General features: G+C 35.4%; 1 protein-coding gene and 1 pseudogene across 2 annotated transcripts; one reads left to right on the top strand and one right to left on the bottom strand.

Annotated features, from left to right (window-relative positions):
* The first annotated feature begins 1,512 nt into the window (after positions 1 to 1,512).
* On the top strand, positions 1,513 to 6,449 carry LOC122278587 (annotated as a pseudogene).
* LOC122278576 (acetolactate synthase small subunit 2, chloroplastic) lies at positions 6,193 to 16,367 on the bottom strand. Of its 2 annotated transcripts, XM_043088757.1 has the most exons (12): positions 16,025 to 16,366; positions 15,072 to 15,285; positions 14,366 to 14,449; positions 14,084 to 14,152; positions 13,256 to 13,339; positions 12,939 to 13,085; positions 12,618 to 12,704; positions 9,830 to 9,934; positions 9,564 to 9,686; positions 8,788 to 8,940; positions 7,052 to 7,117; positions 6,193 to 6,739 (listed from the first exon to the last, which is right to left on the bottom strand). In XM_043088757.1, exons 1-12 carry the CDS (start codon positions 16,264 to 16,266, stop codon positions 6,656 to 6,658), a joined length of 1,458 nt encoding a protein of 485 aa, XP_042944691.1. In that variant the 5' UTR covers positions 16,267 to 16,366; the 3' UTR covers positions 6,193 to 6,655. The 2 variants fall into 2 exon arrangements, with proteins under 2 accessions (XP_042944691.1, XP_042944696.1); XM_043088762.1 differs by lacking the exon at positions 13,256 to 13,339 and having other exon boundaries at positions 16,025 to 16,367.
* Between the last annotated feature and the right edge of the window lie 1,442 nt (positions 16,368 to 17,809).

Genomic DNA, 17,809 nt, shown 5'->3' with positions numbered 1-17,809 from the left:
TCAAGAATGGAGGAACCAACTGAGAATAACCATTGAAAAATCTTATTGATTCAGGACACGTTGGGAGAAAAATCAATTAAGAATAACTAGGAAGACCCAAACCCACTTGTGTCTTCAGAAGATTTAACAAATCCAGATGCAACCTTAGGAATAAGTAAGACGATCACCGGCGCAGTTTCGGCCACCCACAACGACGACCATTGGCCCAGATTCGGTCCTCAAGCAATGGCATAACCCAGCTCCAGCTTGGTTTGGATTCTTCTTTTCTTAGCTCAAGCGCTACCCAGCAGAAGCAATGTTTCTGATGTTTCACTTTGGGTTTCATTTCTTTACCCTTTTTTTTTTTTTTAATATATAGGCTGACGTAGTTATACGATTCCCCAGAGGTACCCAACCCCGTGTACTTCTGGCAAAGGCCATTTTCGAGAGTTGGAGATTATACCAATCAAGAAACAGGCTTTTAGCTCGTTTTAATAATAAATTAAGATGAGATAAATTGAAATCAAAATTAAAAATTAAATAAAATATTATTTTTTAATATTATTATTGTTTAAAAATTTTAAAAAGTTAAATTATTTATTATATTTTACTTGAAATTTTGAAAAATTTAAAATAATAAAATGAAATAAAATAAGAGATAAACCACTTTTATTATCCAAATGACACGTGTTTCAAAACTCTTTGATAAGACTTTGTTTTTGCAAACCAAACATAATATATAGAATTGAATTATCATTTAATTTGCAGAAAATTTAATCACCACTGCCTATATATACATCACCTTTCAGTTTATTTTTATAAAATCCTTATTTTTTTTAATAAAACATTTCACTTAAACAAAACATAACAGAGAGTGAGAGTTGCACACCTACTACTTTTAATGGTGTATTTCTCACGTGAAACAACTCAGTTTTTAATTGTTGATTCTAATTTATTTTATTTTTTTTTTCGAATGGTGTATTCGAAACTTGCATACATATGTAACATTACCCAAAGTGCATGTCAAAATATGATTGTCCAAATTAATTCTCATTCTATCTACTCACTTTAAAAACGGTTGTACAATACTTACACATTACATGTCTATATATAATATTACTCTTAAAATAAATTTAAGTGTTGAGAAATATTAAGAAGAGTTATAAATAATAGATAAAAAATAATAATAAAATAATAAATAATAATAAAAAGTACGTGAAAAATAACAAAGAATATACACAGCAGCCTCACACTTTTTCACACCATTAAAAAATATAAATTTACTATTTTACCCTCTGCTATTTTATATTGGTGTGTTGGGTGTAGGACTGTTGTGTAGCAGTGTTCGAAAAATAATAAATAGTAATAAAAATAAATAAAAAAGAATAATAAAATAATAAATAATAATGAGAAGCGTTAAGAGTGTCACTGCCCAAACGCAGCCTTAAGCATATATATGTATTTTTCGTAACAAAAAATATGTAACTAAATAATACACAGAAAGAAAAGTTCATAAACGACCCTTCGCATACACAACATGAAAACGGTGTTTCACCGCCAGAATGGGGTTATCTTCGCTCCCACGTGTCAATGTGTTGGACGCTATTTCAGTCTCGTCTTTCGCGCTTTTTTTCTCGGTCTCCCTGACTCCCCCGTCACTGCTCCTCATCCACTCCCTCCCCACCTTCAAGGAATACGCGTTACACAGAGGGAAAGAGAGTACAGCAATGGCGAGTGATGGCGTTGGTGAGGAAGTGAGAAACAAGCAGGTGATATTCAGGGACTATGTCAATGGTTTTCCCAAGGAGTCGGACATGTACGTGACCGCTAGTACCATAAAGTTGCAGGTCCCCGAAGGTTCTAATGGTGTTCTCGTTAAGAACCTCTACCTTTCTTGCGATCCCTACATGCGTAACCGTATGAACCCGCCCATCTATGCCAGTTACATCGACTCCTTCAACCCCGGCTCGGTCAGTCTCTCCGACCCTTTTGTCATATCATTTCATTTCTGATTTCTCTCTCTCTATTTTTGTGGATGTTGCACGGACTGGGGTTCGATCAAGTCAAAATTTCTTTCACATAATTTTAGTCGTCTTGTTCATCGAAGTTGCAATTTATATTGGGGTGTGTATTCGTACATACACCGAAATAGCCATTTGTTGTGAATCTTTATGGCCTTAATTTTTCACCATGCGCTTGGATATTACTTTACTTTGAATTTTGGAACCCAGTAAGAAGATCCAATTTTCGCAATGGTTATTTACAAAGTGATCGTCGAATTCTAAAACCATGGAAGAAATAAATTAAATATAAATAATGAGTTTGTTAAGTATTGGAGATCTGTAGTTTCTTCATATACATTTTTTTGTTTTTTTGAAGTATTGGAGATCTTTAGTCAACTGGAAGCCTAAATTAAATTATTTTTCTAATAAAGTCACAAGTGATGTGATCCGTCTGATTGGTTTGCGACCTCCATATTGAAACTATGCAGCCCATTAGCGGATATGGCCGGAGTGGCTAAAGTTTTGGATTCTGGGCATCCAAACTTCAAGAAAGGCGACTTGGTTTGGGGGATAACTGGGTGGGAAGAATATAGTCTCCTGTCGGCAACTAAGGCCCTTTTTAAGATTCAGCACACTGATGTTCCTCTATCCCACTATACTGGAATTCTTGGTAAGTTCAATGCTTTTGAGGTTCCAATTCTAATTTTAACACAATTACTTTCCTATTTCCTACTATACTGGAATTCTTGGTGTGTTTAATGTTTTTGGGTTTCCACGTCTAATTTTGTTTTGTATATGTTTGGATAATTCTTTTTTTTTTTATAGATGTTAGGTTGACATGTAGGAATCACTAGCATTTTTTTAATTGGTTTCATTTACCACTTAAAGGGGTAGCCGGTAGGGCCCCTAACCCATGGGAACTGTTATAAGAGAAGAAGTTTAAAAACTCAAATAGTAATATTAGCATCCTGATCGTGAATGTTAATGTTGTGGCCATACTGATCTGAAAATGGGTAAATAGGGGCAATATTTAGCTTTTTATATGAACTCGTTCTCTCTTGAATTGGGATCTTAACAAGACAATCAAATGCACCTCAATTGCTCCCCGATGGTGGTCACATTCTTAGTTAAGCCGTCTTTCTCCCTCTTGCTCAGGAACAAAGTGAAGACATCTCTCTCTCTCTCTCTCTCTCTCTCTCTCTCTCTCTCTCTCTCTCTCTCTCTCTCTCTCTCTCTCTCTCTCTATATATATATATATATATAGATTATTATGCCCTTGTGAAATATAAGATGAATTTATCCATTTCTATGGCCCCCTTTTTTTATGTGCCTGTTATCAAATGGTCAGATGTTTGTCTAAAAGATTATCTATTTAATATAGAATATTTGGTAATATGGTAGTAACAGTCTGGACACTTACAATTACATTGCAGGATCCCTGGAATTACTGGCTGACTAAGCTGACTTTATTTTGGTGAGCATTTGTTATGCTACATCTTGCTTGATAATCATCTAATGTGTATATTATATGCAGGAATGCCTGGTATGACTGCTTATGCTGGATTTTATGAGGTTTGCTCTCCTAAAAAAGGAGAGTATGTCTTCATTTCAGCGGCTTCTGGGGCAGTTGGTCAGCTTGTTGGGCAGTTTGCGAAGCTTTTGGGCTGCTATGTTGTTGGAAGTGCTGGAAGCAAAGATAAGGTGAGTCTGCTGATTATAGGTGTTCGACATGTCAATCTAATGTAGCTTATTAAGGTTGTGTTTTGATCCAGCTATTAGTATCATTTAAATTATGTGTTATGAATACATAGTCATTCTAATCTATCATTGTCTGTATCTTGAACTCCTAAATAAAGAACTCCCATCCCCTTAATGGCTAGCGCAAATGATTTTTGTCATATCGGACACAAGTGGATACAGATCTCTTGTCCTCTCTTGTCCACTCATTCCCACTACTCATTTCAAGACTTGAAATTTTTCCTCTATTTACCCAACATCAGTTCAGAGCTATCAAGTTGTTATGCCATTCTTGGTTTTTTTGTTAATTAAATAAAAAAATATTTTGGGCACATACATAAATATATACATGCGTATATATAATTAACTCTGTCATGTTTAAATAGAAGGGAGCAGTCATTCTGATACATAATATTCATGTCAAAATTGACTTTGTATCCCCCTTCCACTAGTGATAGCAGATAATTAACCTATTGTTCAATTTGTCGGAGTGGTCAAACTCATTAACATGGATCTTTCTGTATTTTGTTGCTTTCCTTTGCCCTTCCTGCAATATAAGGTCGATATGCTGAAGAACAAGTTTGGGTTCGACGAGGCTTTCAACTACAAAGAAGAGGCTGACTTGGATGCAGCTCTGAAAAGGTAAGTGGTGGTGTGTTCTAAAATGTGTAAAATATCCTTTTAGGCTTTGACTGAAGGCCTCTGGTTTGATAATGGAGCAAGCACTGGACATCATCATCGTTTTCAACAAGGAGGATATCCCTTTAACTTTATACTTTAGAAATTATTATAGTAAAGAAAAATGGTTTACATTCCCGATTATTTGTCCCAAACTTGGGAGTTTGAGTATCCTTATTGGCGATACACCATCTAAGTACCATCTGTGTGATTGGGAAAACGATGGAAAATGGTATAATAATATTTTAAGTTTTACTCTTCGTGATTATGTAATCCAATATAGGGTGTGATCTTGTAGTCTACGATTTGCTGGTACTTAAATAACAAAAAATCTACACAACCTCCTACTATTCACACAACCTCCACACACCACTATTTTTTTAATTTTTATTATTTTTTTCTTTTATCAAATATTTAATATATAAATAATAAATTTAAAAATTGAATTAATTTAAAAAGCATAAACTCAAAAAAAAATTTTAAAAAATATTAAAAAATTAAAAAAAAGTAGTGTGTGGAGGTTGGGGGTTGTGTAGCATTGCTCATTAAATAAATAGCGCCTTGTGTCCTCTTTGCAGATATTTTCCAGAAGGTATTGATATTTATTTTGAGAATGTTGGTGGAAGGATGCTAGATGCGGTGCTACTCAACATGAGAAACCATTGCCGCATTGCTGCCTGTGGGATGATCTCACAGTACAACCTTGAACAGCACGAAGGTGTCCACAATTTAATGAATCTGATTCCAAAACAGGCCAGAATTGGAGGATTCCTGGCTCCCGATTACCATCACAAGTACCCACAGTTTCTGGAGTTGGTGCTGCCTTACATCAAAGAAGGGAAGATAACATACGTGGAAGACATAGCTGAAGGCCTCGAGAGTGGTCCGGCAGCTCTGGTAGGGCTCTTCACTGGCCGCAATATTGGAAAACAGCTGGTGGTAGTTGCTCGTAATGAATGACTTAGAATTCAACTTCATAACCCAGAAGCTTTAGGTCCTCTGGACGAGATTATCTATTGTTATCGCACCTTATACTACTTCTCCAGGTTTTATGGGGACATGTTTAGATGTTGGTGTTCGTTCACTGGAGTTGTGTTTCCTTAATCAATGTTCATGTCATTGAAGCGAGGAAAGAACGTCTGCACGCTGTGTAACGTGGAAACACTTACTGTTCCTCGGTCATCATCTCCTCCATTGGTGACGTTTTGGAGAAAATGTTGGCGAAACACTACTGCTGTGGCGCTATGATACACCCAGTACTGACTCTGACACCACTAAAATAGCATGAAGAATTGTGGAATTAATATGAATAATATATAGGATGCTCCTTGAAAAAAGTGATTTTTTTTTCTAGTGGGATCTAAAAATAATTTGTAGGACAAATTCTGTCTAAGCCCTTTAATTCCCCTTTTTTTTTTCTTTTTTTTTTTGGGGGGGGGGGGCAGGTCATAGTTGCAGTACAGCTTTGGAAAATGTGCACAAACTCCGACAATTTTTGGCCGTTATAACTTGATATGGTAGATCTTATCTCACGCGATGTGCAACAATTTATGCATGAAAAATTGTTGCTCGCCTTTACATGGGTTGATCTATGTCACGTTACAACATCCGATTGGGAAAAGGAGAAGGCATGCTTCACCTTTATCCCAAGTTTCTGGAGTTGGGTTCTGCCATAACGTCAAAGAGGGGAGAGAGGGATGACTGTAGTGTGCATGTGAAGACATAGCGGAAGGCCTTGAGATTGGACCAGCAGCTGTTGTTGGACTGTTGTACAGACCTCAAAATTGGAAAAATCTTGCAACGCTAAATATTGCTTATTTTTATGCAAAAAACCAAAACAAAACGCATACTTTTACAGATGTAGCATGCACTTTCTGATCAAATACTTTAAACGAAACTTTGCAAATGGTTCTATTGCTGTTCCATTTCTCCATTTCCAACGCCTGTTCTACCCAAAGATTATTTTGAAAAGCCAGGGCAATGAACACACTTGACATGACCAAAAAAGAACCAATCCCATAGAAAATCGCACATCTTCCCCCACCCCCACCCAAAAATATAAAACAAAAGAGAGAGAAAAAAAGGAATTTAAGCTTGATACCGGTGTCTCAGGATGAAATTCCTTTGGCCCAAACGTTCATTCCATTTTGCCCTCCTTTATTCGGGCAACTATATTTTGGTACTGCATATGCACAACACTCTTATAACTCCCCCAATTTTCTCCAACATGGCAAGAGAAGCTTCCCCGAGTCATCAAATTATATAGGAAATGAATATCCACGAAGGTACTTGGAATCCACACCCAACTCACGCACCAATGCTACTCGCCCAGTTCGTGCCACCTACATAAAAGGCGAATAAACATCAAATTTGTCATCAAAGTGTTGCAATGACTGACAGCTCACTATAAAAATAAAACAAGAAAGGCAACGAGACTGAAATAGCGCAATGCTTCTGAAGCTATGACAAAAAATTATTTCAAATTGGTAACCCATATGAAATTGAACTTTTTCATTGTAGTCATAATAGAATCCATCTTCGGGCTTAAAACAGAAAAACTGGCTCAGGAAAAAATTAAAATTTGAGGCCCCTAAAATATTAGCATCTGAACTACATTTTAAAAATACAACTGGAAGTTAAATAGCAAGACAAACCTCACAAATGCCATAGGGCTCTAATAATCTCTGCAGTGCAACCATCTTATCCAAATCCCCTGTAAGCTGATATTCAAATACCAGCATTTTTATTGATATCAACAGTTAAAAAGGTATGAAAATACTAGAAGAAAGCAAGAAAGTTCGTTTTGCAGTAACAGCAGGAAAATAATAACCCTAAATACCTTTTTTACGAAACATGCATCAATCACTTTTACCACGTAGTAATGCTTAAAAATATCCATTAAGATTTATTTAACACTCCGCAAAAAATATAGAAAGAAAAAGTTAAAGCATGGAAAGGCATTTGATGCACTAGAATTAATAATGTCTTGTGCTTCTCGTATTTTGAGTTATATAGATCAGGCCATGGATGAACAAACTGCAGAGTGCTCTAAATGAGTGCTCTTTTTGTGTGGGCAGCATCCTTGGATAAGATTCTCACAACTGATAATTTGAGGAAGTGTAGGGTGATCATCGCATATTGGTGTTGCATGTGCAGGAAGGGGGGTGAATTGGTGGACCATCTCTTAATATACTAAGATAGCAAGAGGGTTATGGAATGAGGTTCTTGATAGAGTGGACTTGGCTTGGGTTATGCCAGAGACAATGGTAGGTGGTGGACAAACTTGAGAGGCAATCAACAGATAAAAGCGGTGTGGAAGATGATCTCTAAATGTATCATGTGGTGTTTATGGCAAGAGCACAATGAAAGAACGTTCGAGGACAAAGAGAGATCGATGGAGGAATTGAAAGCTTTATTTTTAAGAACTCTTTGTACTTGGACCATAGCAGTTGATTTCAATGGTTTAGAGTCACATGATTTTCTTATGTCCATTGCTCATACCTATATATGGCAACTATACATTGTATCGGGCTTTTGCCTATTCTTTGATGAATATAATTTATTTACTTACCAAAAAAAACAAGATATTGTTGCAAGGTGGAATAGGTAGAACTTGAGTAGAGGCCATGACATGAACAAGTAAACTGCTCTATTTCTGGTAGAGGTAGACTGAGGGTATTTTTAAATGTGTTCAGAAAAAAAAGTAAAAAATAAAATAAAATAAAAATAAAAAGGGAAGAAGATGACAGTTCATCATTACAGCTCTAGAAAAGCTGCAACTCTGCCTTGCCAAAGAAGCCAGATAGAAAAAAGAGTTTGACGTACAATTTCTAAGTACAAGAAGTACAAGCAACCAAAGTGACGGTATCGTTACCCAAGGATTATCACAAGACTTTCATATAACAATGAGAAGACAAAGTTTTGACTGGAATAAAAGAATTTATTTTTTATAAGTAAACTGGAATAAAAGACAACTTCATTTTTCTATGACTCTGAAATATAGTGCATATAATTTCTAACCGCGCAGATAAAGAGCGCACAAATATTATCATAACTATGCCTTCCAGCAAAGACAAGTGTTAATTAGTTTTTTTTTTTTGTTTTTTTTTGGGGGGGGGGGGGGGGGGGGGGGCGCATCTACTAGTGGTCGGGGGTGGGGAATAAGACCATATGACATTTGTAACTTCTAATATATATCTTGATGGCCTTGCCAATCCAAAGCATCATGATGATATTTACGGACTCTTTGTAGGCTGATCAGTGTAACTTAAGCTAAACAAAGAAAACCCACATTTCCATCAAACAATGACATAAAAATTAGTGCACAGTCGGTGCAATATATAACACTCAAATAGAAATTTCTAGTGAAATCTTGGAAAATAAAAAGTACCTCAAGGGTGATTGTGTAATCAGACACGTCAACGGCTTTAGCCCTAAAAATGTGGGCAATGTCAAGGACATCCCTCCGAGCAGCAGCATTCGCCGCAATCTTTATCAACATCAATTCTCGCTCAGCAAATGGCAAGTGAGTGATATCACGAACCTGAATGAATCATGACATAAGAGTTCAAAAAAGACATAAGAGCTCTATAAGGAGATTTCCTCGCAGCCAACAAATTATCAACAGAACTTGACTAGTAAATACTCAAGAAAGCATCAGCATGAAGGTTCCAAAGGGATTTGTGGAGTGATCCACCATGATTGCCGTCGAACAGGAAGCTATGGATAATTAACATATATACACACTATTGAGTGAGGATCTATAACTATCAAATGTTTATGTACCAACTCATTAACATTACCATCTACATAATGGTGAAAACCCAAAGACGAGAGATTTTTTTAGGAAAAAAAAAAATCAAGGTAATGGGAAGGTGGCACAGCGTCCAATTCTTCTATGTTAAAGTGGTACTGTTATACACTACACTCATCCCACTCTCATCCCATTGTGTTCACTTTGCACCGCCCATCAACCCTTAGATCAGATCTTATTTTTTAAAACAAGAAATTCAAGAGTAAGGAGAATACCACATGAACAGAGTAGGATAAGAATGAGATGGAAATATAGTCTATCTAGCATTTTCCCTATGTTAAAAATATGGGGTTTTAAAAATGCTATTTATTTATTTGATGTAATACATCTTCCTCCTAATTGAATTTTCTTACCTCATGAAGATCTACTAGCTTATGAAGTTGCTGCACCAACTTGTTAATTGATTCATCTGTTCCAGGAACAACAGTTGTAATGCGGGAGAGCCCCTCAACTTCGGCATTTCCAACAGCTAAGCTCTAATAAAATGAAATAAAGAAAGTAGGTTAGCAGATGAAGAAACTTTATAAACAAAAGCTTTCATTAATTGTAGAAGACAAAAGCAAAAGGAAAGAGGAAAAAATGACGACGACAAAAAAAAAAAAGAAAAAAAGGAAAGTACCTGAATGTTATAACCCCTTCGAGAAAAAACCCCTGTAACAACATTGAGAACTCCGGGATGGTCATTTACAAGCATGGATAAAGTGTGAGATCGAAGTCCACTTGTCTGAAAATAACCCGGCATTAATTTACATCACAAAACAACTAACTTTATTTAACCATTTTGTTTCATAACCATCTGACCAATTGCCACATGGCTATAGTTCAGTCATAATGCATAAAGGCAAAAACTGTAATTAGATTTAGGCCCTTGACATCAACTATATTTATTATATACAAATCACCATTCAAAGCTAAATTTATTTAACTTGTAAAACATAGCCCACTCCACTGAGATTTCTGAAAAGGCTCATGTACCTTTCAAAGTAAAATTACAATCCCTAAAGGATAAAACCCAAGATGGAAAACATTACTCTTTTCTTCACACACAACCAAGGATGTTGAGTAAGATGCCAAATATTATCCCTTATGAGTGTCGGACTACAACTTAGTCCCCTTTCTTTATGTTAGATGGTACATGAATCAAATTACCCATGGCAGTCAAGGTTCCTAAGAAGTGAATAGGTAAAAGAAACTAAAGAACCAATTAGATGTTAGCCATCAAAATAGATAAATAGAAAGCAATTTGATAGTTGGCATCACCTCTGCAAGAACATCCAACGAGCATCAGCAGCAAGATATCAGAATCCCCCCGGAGATTTCTTTTTTTTTTTTTTTTTTTTAGAGGTAAAAAGAGATTTTATTCGAAGTAAATAGGTATAGCATAAGTACACAAGAAGTATACAAGAGAATACACTTAAGTACAAGCTAAAGTAAAAACAGTACTAAGAAAAAGCATTACTAATGTTGATATCTATCACAAGATTGTTCACCCAAAAATTTAAAGTGTTAAAGAAAAAGTCCCTAAATTCCGTCATTGTGCGTTCACGATCTTCGAAACACCTCCCATTTCTCTCAAGCCATAAACACCAACATAAACATAAGGGAATCATTCTCCACTCAGCTGAACTGCCTCCACTTCCCGCTGCACCTTGCCAGCAAGCCAAAAATTTCACCACATGAAAAAGGCATCACCCAATTGATGCCTACCTTTGCAAATAACTCATTCCACAAAGCCGTCACCATTTCGCAGTGAAGAAACAGATGGTTAACAGATTCACCATGATTTTTACACATGGAACACCAGTCCATCAAATAAAAACCCATTTTCCTCAAATTATCAGTAGTTAAAACTTTCTCAAGCGACACCAACCAGCAAAAAAATGCAACTTTACTGGGCACTCTAGCTTTCCAAATACATTTCCAGGGATATGTTATATTACCATGACTATTTAACACCTTGTAATAGGATTTCACAGAAAATCTGAACTTGGTATCATGAATCCACTGCATCATGTCTTCCCTGGTCTGATCAATCTTAGAATCATAAAGTTTTACATAGAAATCAGCAACTTCACTCACTTCCCAGTCCTGTAAATCTCTGGTAAATTCCACATTCAAATTTAGCATGTTGTTAGAAAACAAGTATGAATCCGCCACAGCAGCCCCTTTATATTTAGCAATCCTGAAAAGGCTAGGAAATGCTAATTCAAGAGCTAAATCACCACACCAAACATCACGCCAGAAAAAAATATTGGACCCAGTCCCCACTTTGAATATAGTGTTTTTGATAAAATCCCCCCATCCCAATCGAATGGACTTCCATAAACCCACCCCAAACACCCCTTTTATTCCATTAGTGCACCAATTCCCCCACATCCTTCCATATTTAGCATCAACAATCTGTTTCCACAATGTATTATCCTCATTGTTATACCTCCAAAGCCACTTCCCGAGAAGAGCTTTATTAAAAAGCTTCAAATTCCGCACACCCAAACCTCCACAAGACACCAGAGTGCAAACCTTATTCCAACTCACCAAGTGATATTTTCGTTTCTCCCCAATACCATCATCCCATAAGAAATTTCTAAAAATCCTGTCAATTTTTTTGTTACCACCCCCACCCCAGGAGATTTCTTGTCTGTCCCAAGAATGAAATGGTATACAACACAATAGCATGAAAATTTTATACTAAGGTGAGCCATAATTATCTTTTCTTAGAAATTTTATGGGAAGCACAAGACTGTTTGGCTAGATCTACAACTATTTCCACATTCGTGGAATGTCATGCAGCAGTTAAAAATGAGATAATCTGTAGTGGCTTCCACATGAGTTCAAATACACTAATTACTTTATGTCAGACAAAACCAAAGGTGGTTTGAAAACAAAAATCAACAGCTTTTATCAAAAACTTCACCAATAATGTGTTCTTCTTTTTTTTTTTTTTTTTTTGTACTTCCTATGTACATGGGCTTCACCTACACATTGTTTCTAATAAAATTTCTTCTTACTTAACTTCTTACTTAACTATCAAAAATAAATAAACTTCAACAATTAAATTTTTTTTTTTTATAATTTAGTAGGATTTTATTCAAACCCAAAAAAGGTGTGAACCAAGTACCCGGAAATTATAAAAAAGAAACATATAAACAGAAAAAGAAAAAAGAAGTAATCCCGAAAACTTCTTCTTTTTTTTTTTTTTTTATAGTTAATAAGAGAATTTTATTCCAAGTAAATAGGTATAGCCCAAAAGTAAATCCTGAAAACCAGGGACAATCATCCCATTTTCTTCCAGATAAAACAATAGGAATTGAATACTCAACCAATATATCAGTCATGGTGGACTGTGATCTGAGCAATAAGAAGAGGAAGAAGATTGAAGGATAATAAGAAATGATAAGTAATCTTACATCTTCATCATTGAGCACACCCCAGTGAGCATCAAGAACTTGACTTGTTGCAAATCCATCAAATGGCTCTACAGGATAAACATCTCCCTTCATGAAAATTATAAAGAAGAAATTAATTCTCAATATGTTACTTTATATGTGCTCCCCCTATCCATGATTAGAGGCTGATTTGCATTTTCTCTGGTCCCACTACATATGTCCAAATCCAAAAGTTAAACATTAGCTATCTCTACTTTCCCACAATACCCATTACTTTTCCCTGAAATTTGGGTATTTATCGATAGACCCGGCCAACAAGAAGGCAAAGGTTGAAGCTCATACCCCTGCAGACATATCAGTTCCGTCATTGAGTTTTGTATCCTGTGGAGGAGCAGCAACAGCTATTTTTCCTTCAAGATCTGGATATGAAGCTGCTGAGAATCGCTGAAATGGAGCAGATGCACCCTTTCTTTCCCTTCTCAATGCAATCTACCAGGTATACCCACTTTCAGACATTAACATACGGAATACACATTCAAATGACAAAATACCATTCTTATGACATACCAATGTATCATAAGGAAGAAGAATATAGCAATAAGCAAAGAGGAGAAGAGTACTACGAAAATCTATCAAGCAGTTCGAGGGAAGTTGTGAACCTTTCCTGTTCTGGCAATTTCTTTGATCCCGAACTTGCTTAAATTTCTTTGCATGGCAACCATCTTCCCTGGATCTCCAGTTACCTATATCAATTTCAGAAGAATCTAATTTGTATTTTTAGGACTTCTTTTTGGTCTTTTTGGATAAGTTAGAGTTATCTCAATGACCATACAAGGAAGGTGTTTCTTTTTTTTTTTGCCCCCGCCGGGGGGGGGGGGGAATTTTAAATTAAACGAATTTTAAAACCAAAAAATTCAGTTCACTAACACATTGAACTGTGAATTCCAGATGGAATTCATGATGTGAACCTAACTGATCAATTAAAAATGTAATTTTAGAAGAAAGGTGATATTGGAGATAACAAGGATTTGATGTTTCTAATTATGAAGAAAAATTGCAACCTAGTGTCTAATAGCATTCTTACAATTATAATATAGGCATACATTTAGGTGGCTAGCGTATAAAAATGTAATAGAAATCCACACTTCTTTTCAATAGTCTTAGAGGACAAAATTCTTTTTATGCTAAGTTGATGTGCACTACCAAACATAAAATCTGTCTAACAAGGTGATTAGATGAACTTTTCCCAAACAATAAATAATAACCTCTCAGATTTTTGGGGAACTTCAATTTAAGAATTCCCCTAGCATCTTCAAATTATATGTAGTAATAATTTTCCACCTAATTTTTACACGCACGACCTTCTGAAAATAGACAAAAAAATACGAATTCCTAACTAATTTACAAGTGTTCAACTTTCAATTGCTCATACAATGGATAAATGACACATGTAAAAAGAGAAACAGTAAAATATTTCCAATAATCACCTCAACGGTAACCATATATTCTGAGATATCCACGATTCTTGCTCGGAAGGTGTTTACTAGCCACATGATCTGAAGATCAGCCAAGAAAAAAGGCTTGGTAATGAAGAAAAATAGTAAATAGAAACACACAAATATTTCAATAGATGCAAGAAAAATCAGCATTTAAAGATCAGCTGAGAAACAAGGTTCAGTAATAAAGAACATGGGAAAAAAGTAAAGAAATGAATCTTTAAATAGATTCAAGAACAATGTTGAACATGTAAAGATTTACTATGCAATTACCTCGGGACGGTACTCTGGACCTGCATTGACTTTTATGAGCATTAGTTCACGTTCCACCTGTGGCTCATTCGATATATCTTCAACCTAGTTATTAGATCAAAAGTGATAAGTTAAAGATTTTTGGGACTTATTCAATAAATAATCTTGAAAGACCATGAAAAATAAAGAAAAAGGAAAAAGTAAGATGACATGCAAAACAAAATTTTTTATGACAAGTCAATAGTATTAATATCGTAGAGGCGCAGGCAAACCCAGGTATATGGGGTGTATACAAGAGAAGGCACCCAATTATGGAGTGAAAAACACAAATGAGGCAAGGAATGATGGAGTAAGGATTTATATGGAAAAGCAGATACAGGTACCTGCAGAAAATATTGAAAATATCAGGGCTTGATCATGCTAGTCATATTTTACACCTCATTAAGCCAGTTTTTAAGCATAATGCCAATGAAGAATTTCAGATATCATGTATATGAGTGTATATCTAGAATTTCCAATATATTTAAAAATAAAAAATAAAAATAAAAATAAAAATAAAAACTTACGTGGGTAAGAAGTCATACATACACACATAGACATACATGCAATGAAGATTATATGTGTCTGTGTGTGTATATATACCATATGGACTGCCATGAATGTCCTGTTACAAATATAAACATATAAATATAACCCGTTAAACAAAATACAAGAGCTATGTTATAACCTTTAAAACATTCACAAGCTTCTCGAGCTGCTCCACAACTTGTTGTATAACTATTTCAGTCCCAGAGACAACAATTGTAAAGAGTGCTTTGTCCTTATTCAGACCAACAGCAAGGGACTCAATGTTATATCCCCTCCTGGCAAAGACCCCTGCAATCCGATTTATCATTCCACTTTCATCCCCAACAAACACCGAAATCGTGTGCCGTCTCACCCTGGATACATAACAGAAGGAAATAGCATAACCAAGAAAGGATATCAGGCCCAGCACGCTACGACAAAGTCAGAACCAGATTTTCCAATTACTTCATTTCACCCTAAACCAGAATAAATGCAAGATAAACCCATTATCTTACAAGGTAAAAAGGCAATGTACATTTGTGCTACCGTAACTCAGATATACTAAAATTATTCAATCAATGTAGTAAATGAATGATATCTTCCCAGTACCTTCCATTTCATATATGAGATGGTGCACTCATGAAATATAAACGATATATAGTTGGACAATAAAATTCGAAAAAAACAATTAAGTACGATCCATCAGCTGAATTACAAGTCCAAACATGTTTGTAAAACCAAAACACCAAAGTTGTGTGCGTGTGTTCTATGTTTTCCTAAAATTTAAACATTAATAGATAATTCACAACCAATCACTACACTCGTGTGAATTTATTGATAATTATAGCAAATATATCACAATTCAACAGAATTTAGCTCGACCCGGCCGAGCAATCACATTCAGTATGGTCACAACCGTATGACCAAATCACAGCACTGATATAAGAAACGAGCAAAGTTTAACAACAACAACAAAAAAAAAAAAAAAAACAGAGAACAACCCAGACGGGGAAAAAAAAAAAAAAGAACCAAGATGAACAATCACGCATACGGATCACGACCATGAAACCAAAAGAAATAACCGAAACTTTGAACTTGTATCCATGCACTAACTTTGGTCTGGTTGAGGAAGGGGATGAGCCACTGGAGGAAAACGCTGTGCCGGATATCTTCTCGCCCACGTGTTTTGCAGAGACCACCAGCCTCCTCCCGGACTTATAATTAAGGGCTTTCGAAGTAAACCCAGAAAGCTTCGAAGGAAAATTTAGGGGTTTAGAAAACCTCGAAGTGATGGAAGAGGCTGAGCGCGGTTTGGGAGCGAGAATCGGTGGGGTGTGAGTTGAAATGGCCGCCATGGGCTGATTGGAGAAAGAGAGAGGCAAAAACGGCAAATGATGTTGGAGCTCCCAGGACGAATGTATAGACGTCTCGCTGTGGTTGGATCAGGTGATCAACTTTGGATTCGGGTACAAGTACAGCGTAAAGGCCCCTTTTTTGCGGGTGTACTCGAATGGGTAATGATACACTTACCACTCTCTTACCATTATTTTATTATTTATAGTGTATTTATTTTTTTATCATTTTCTTTTAAGTATTTTTTTAACATACTTAATCATTAAGAAAAAATTTTAAAAATATATAATTTTAGTGATAGTCACTTGCTTAATCATTAAGTAAAAAAAAAATTTAAAAAAATAAAAAATTAAAAAAAGTGGTAAAAGAGTGGTAAAAGAGTGGTAAGGCTATCATTATTCGTACTCGAATATCTTGTAACGCCCCCAAACTCTTAATTGTTATGTAAAAAAGACTTGAAACGTTGGAGATGCAACACATAGGTACGTATTTCTATTCATGAGAGGTATTGTATAATACATCTTAGTATAGTAGAGTATGCAATAAAGATGATTAAAATAAAACTCATTTTAAAATGAACTAAACATCTCAATTACATTAATAAACATCCTTAATACAAGTACCTCTTGCACATCCTTAATATAAGTACTTAAGACCAAGTCTCGACAGTTAAATCAACTCTTGCATATGATCTAAGGTATGGAGAGTTATTGCTATGAACATCATAATCAAATTTAATCTCAACTATGAGTCCGAGTCCTCCTCAACCAATCATATCCATTGGCTCATCATGGTCGATCTCTTACGATCCTGATATAACTTTTACCATTCCTGGAAGAATGGTCATGGAACTACCATAACGAGATTCTTTAAAATCTCAGTAAGTTTATAACCAGTGTGCACAAGAATAAATTATACATGACATATAATAAATATGATATGTATGCATACAAGGAAATTTGTATTATTCTCCCATCCAAATTTTCTCAAAATTCCTTTTTAAGTCATATAAAAAACATTTTGATGTACATTTTCTTAACATTTTCCAATTCATCTTTCAAATATAACATTCATCATCATTAACGTCATCATTAATATTAACATTATAACGTATGGTATCATCGCAATTGCTTATGTGCATTGTGAAAACCTGTCGATAACTGTAGTACAACTCGTGTTGAAACTATATTGTCTGTAGACTCGTTCTCAATGCATTGGTAATATAACATTTCATTATAAAATCATTATCGTAACATCCTAACATCATACATATGCACACATCAGCCTTAGGTGCCATAAATTTGATTTCGCTCCGATATTCTTTTAAAAGAATCTATTAGAAAATAGTTGACTATTCTTCATCAATATATGGGTTACCACTTCATTTTTATTCACTCTAGAATAGACAAAAGAGTTTCAATAAGACAATTCCCCATCCTAACCTTTAGGATCATGAAAAAAATTTATATTTTCATGACATATGTCTGTGAAGTGTGAAAATGGCAGTTCATATAATATGCTCAGATGCAAAAATTACACGTCATG

This window comes from Carya illinoinensis, chromosome 1 (genome assembly GCF_018687715.1).
Source record: "Carya illinoinensis cultivar Pawnee chromosome 1, C.illinoinensisPawnee_v1, whole genome shotgun sequence".
NCBI classification, from domain to species: domain Eukaryota; kingdom Viridiplantae; phylum Streptophyta; class Magnoliopsida; order Fagales; family Juglandaceae; genus Carya; species Carya illinoinensis.
This window is presented reverse-complemented; position numbering and strand designations above follow the sequence as displayed.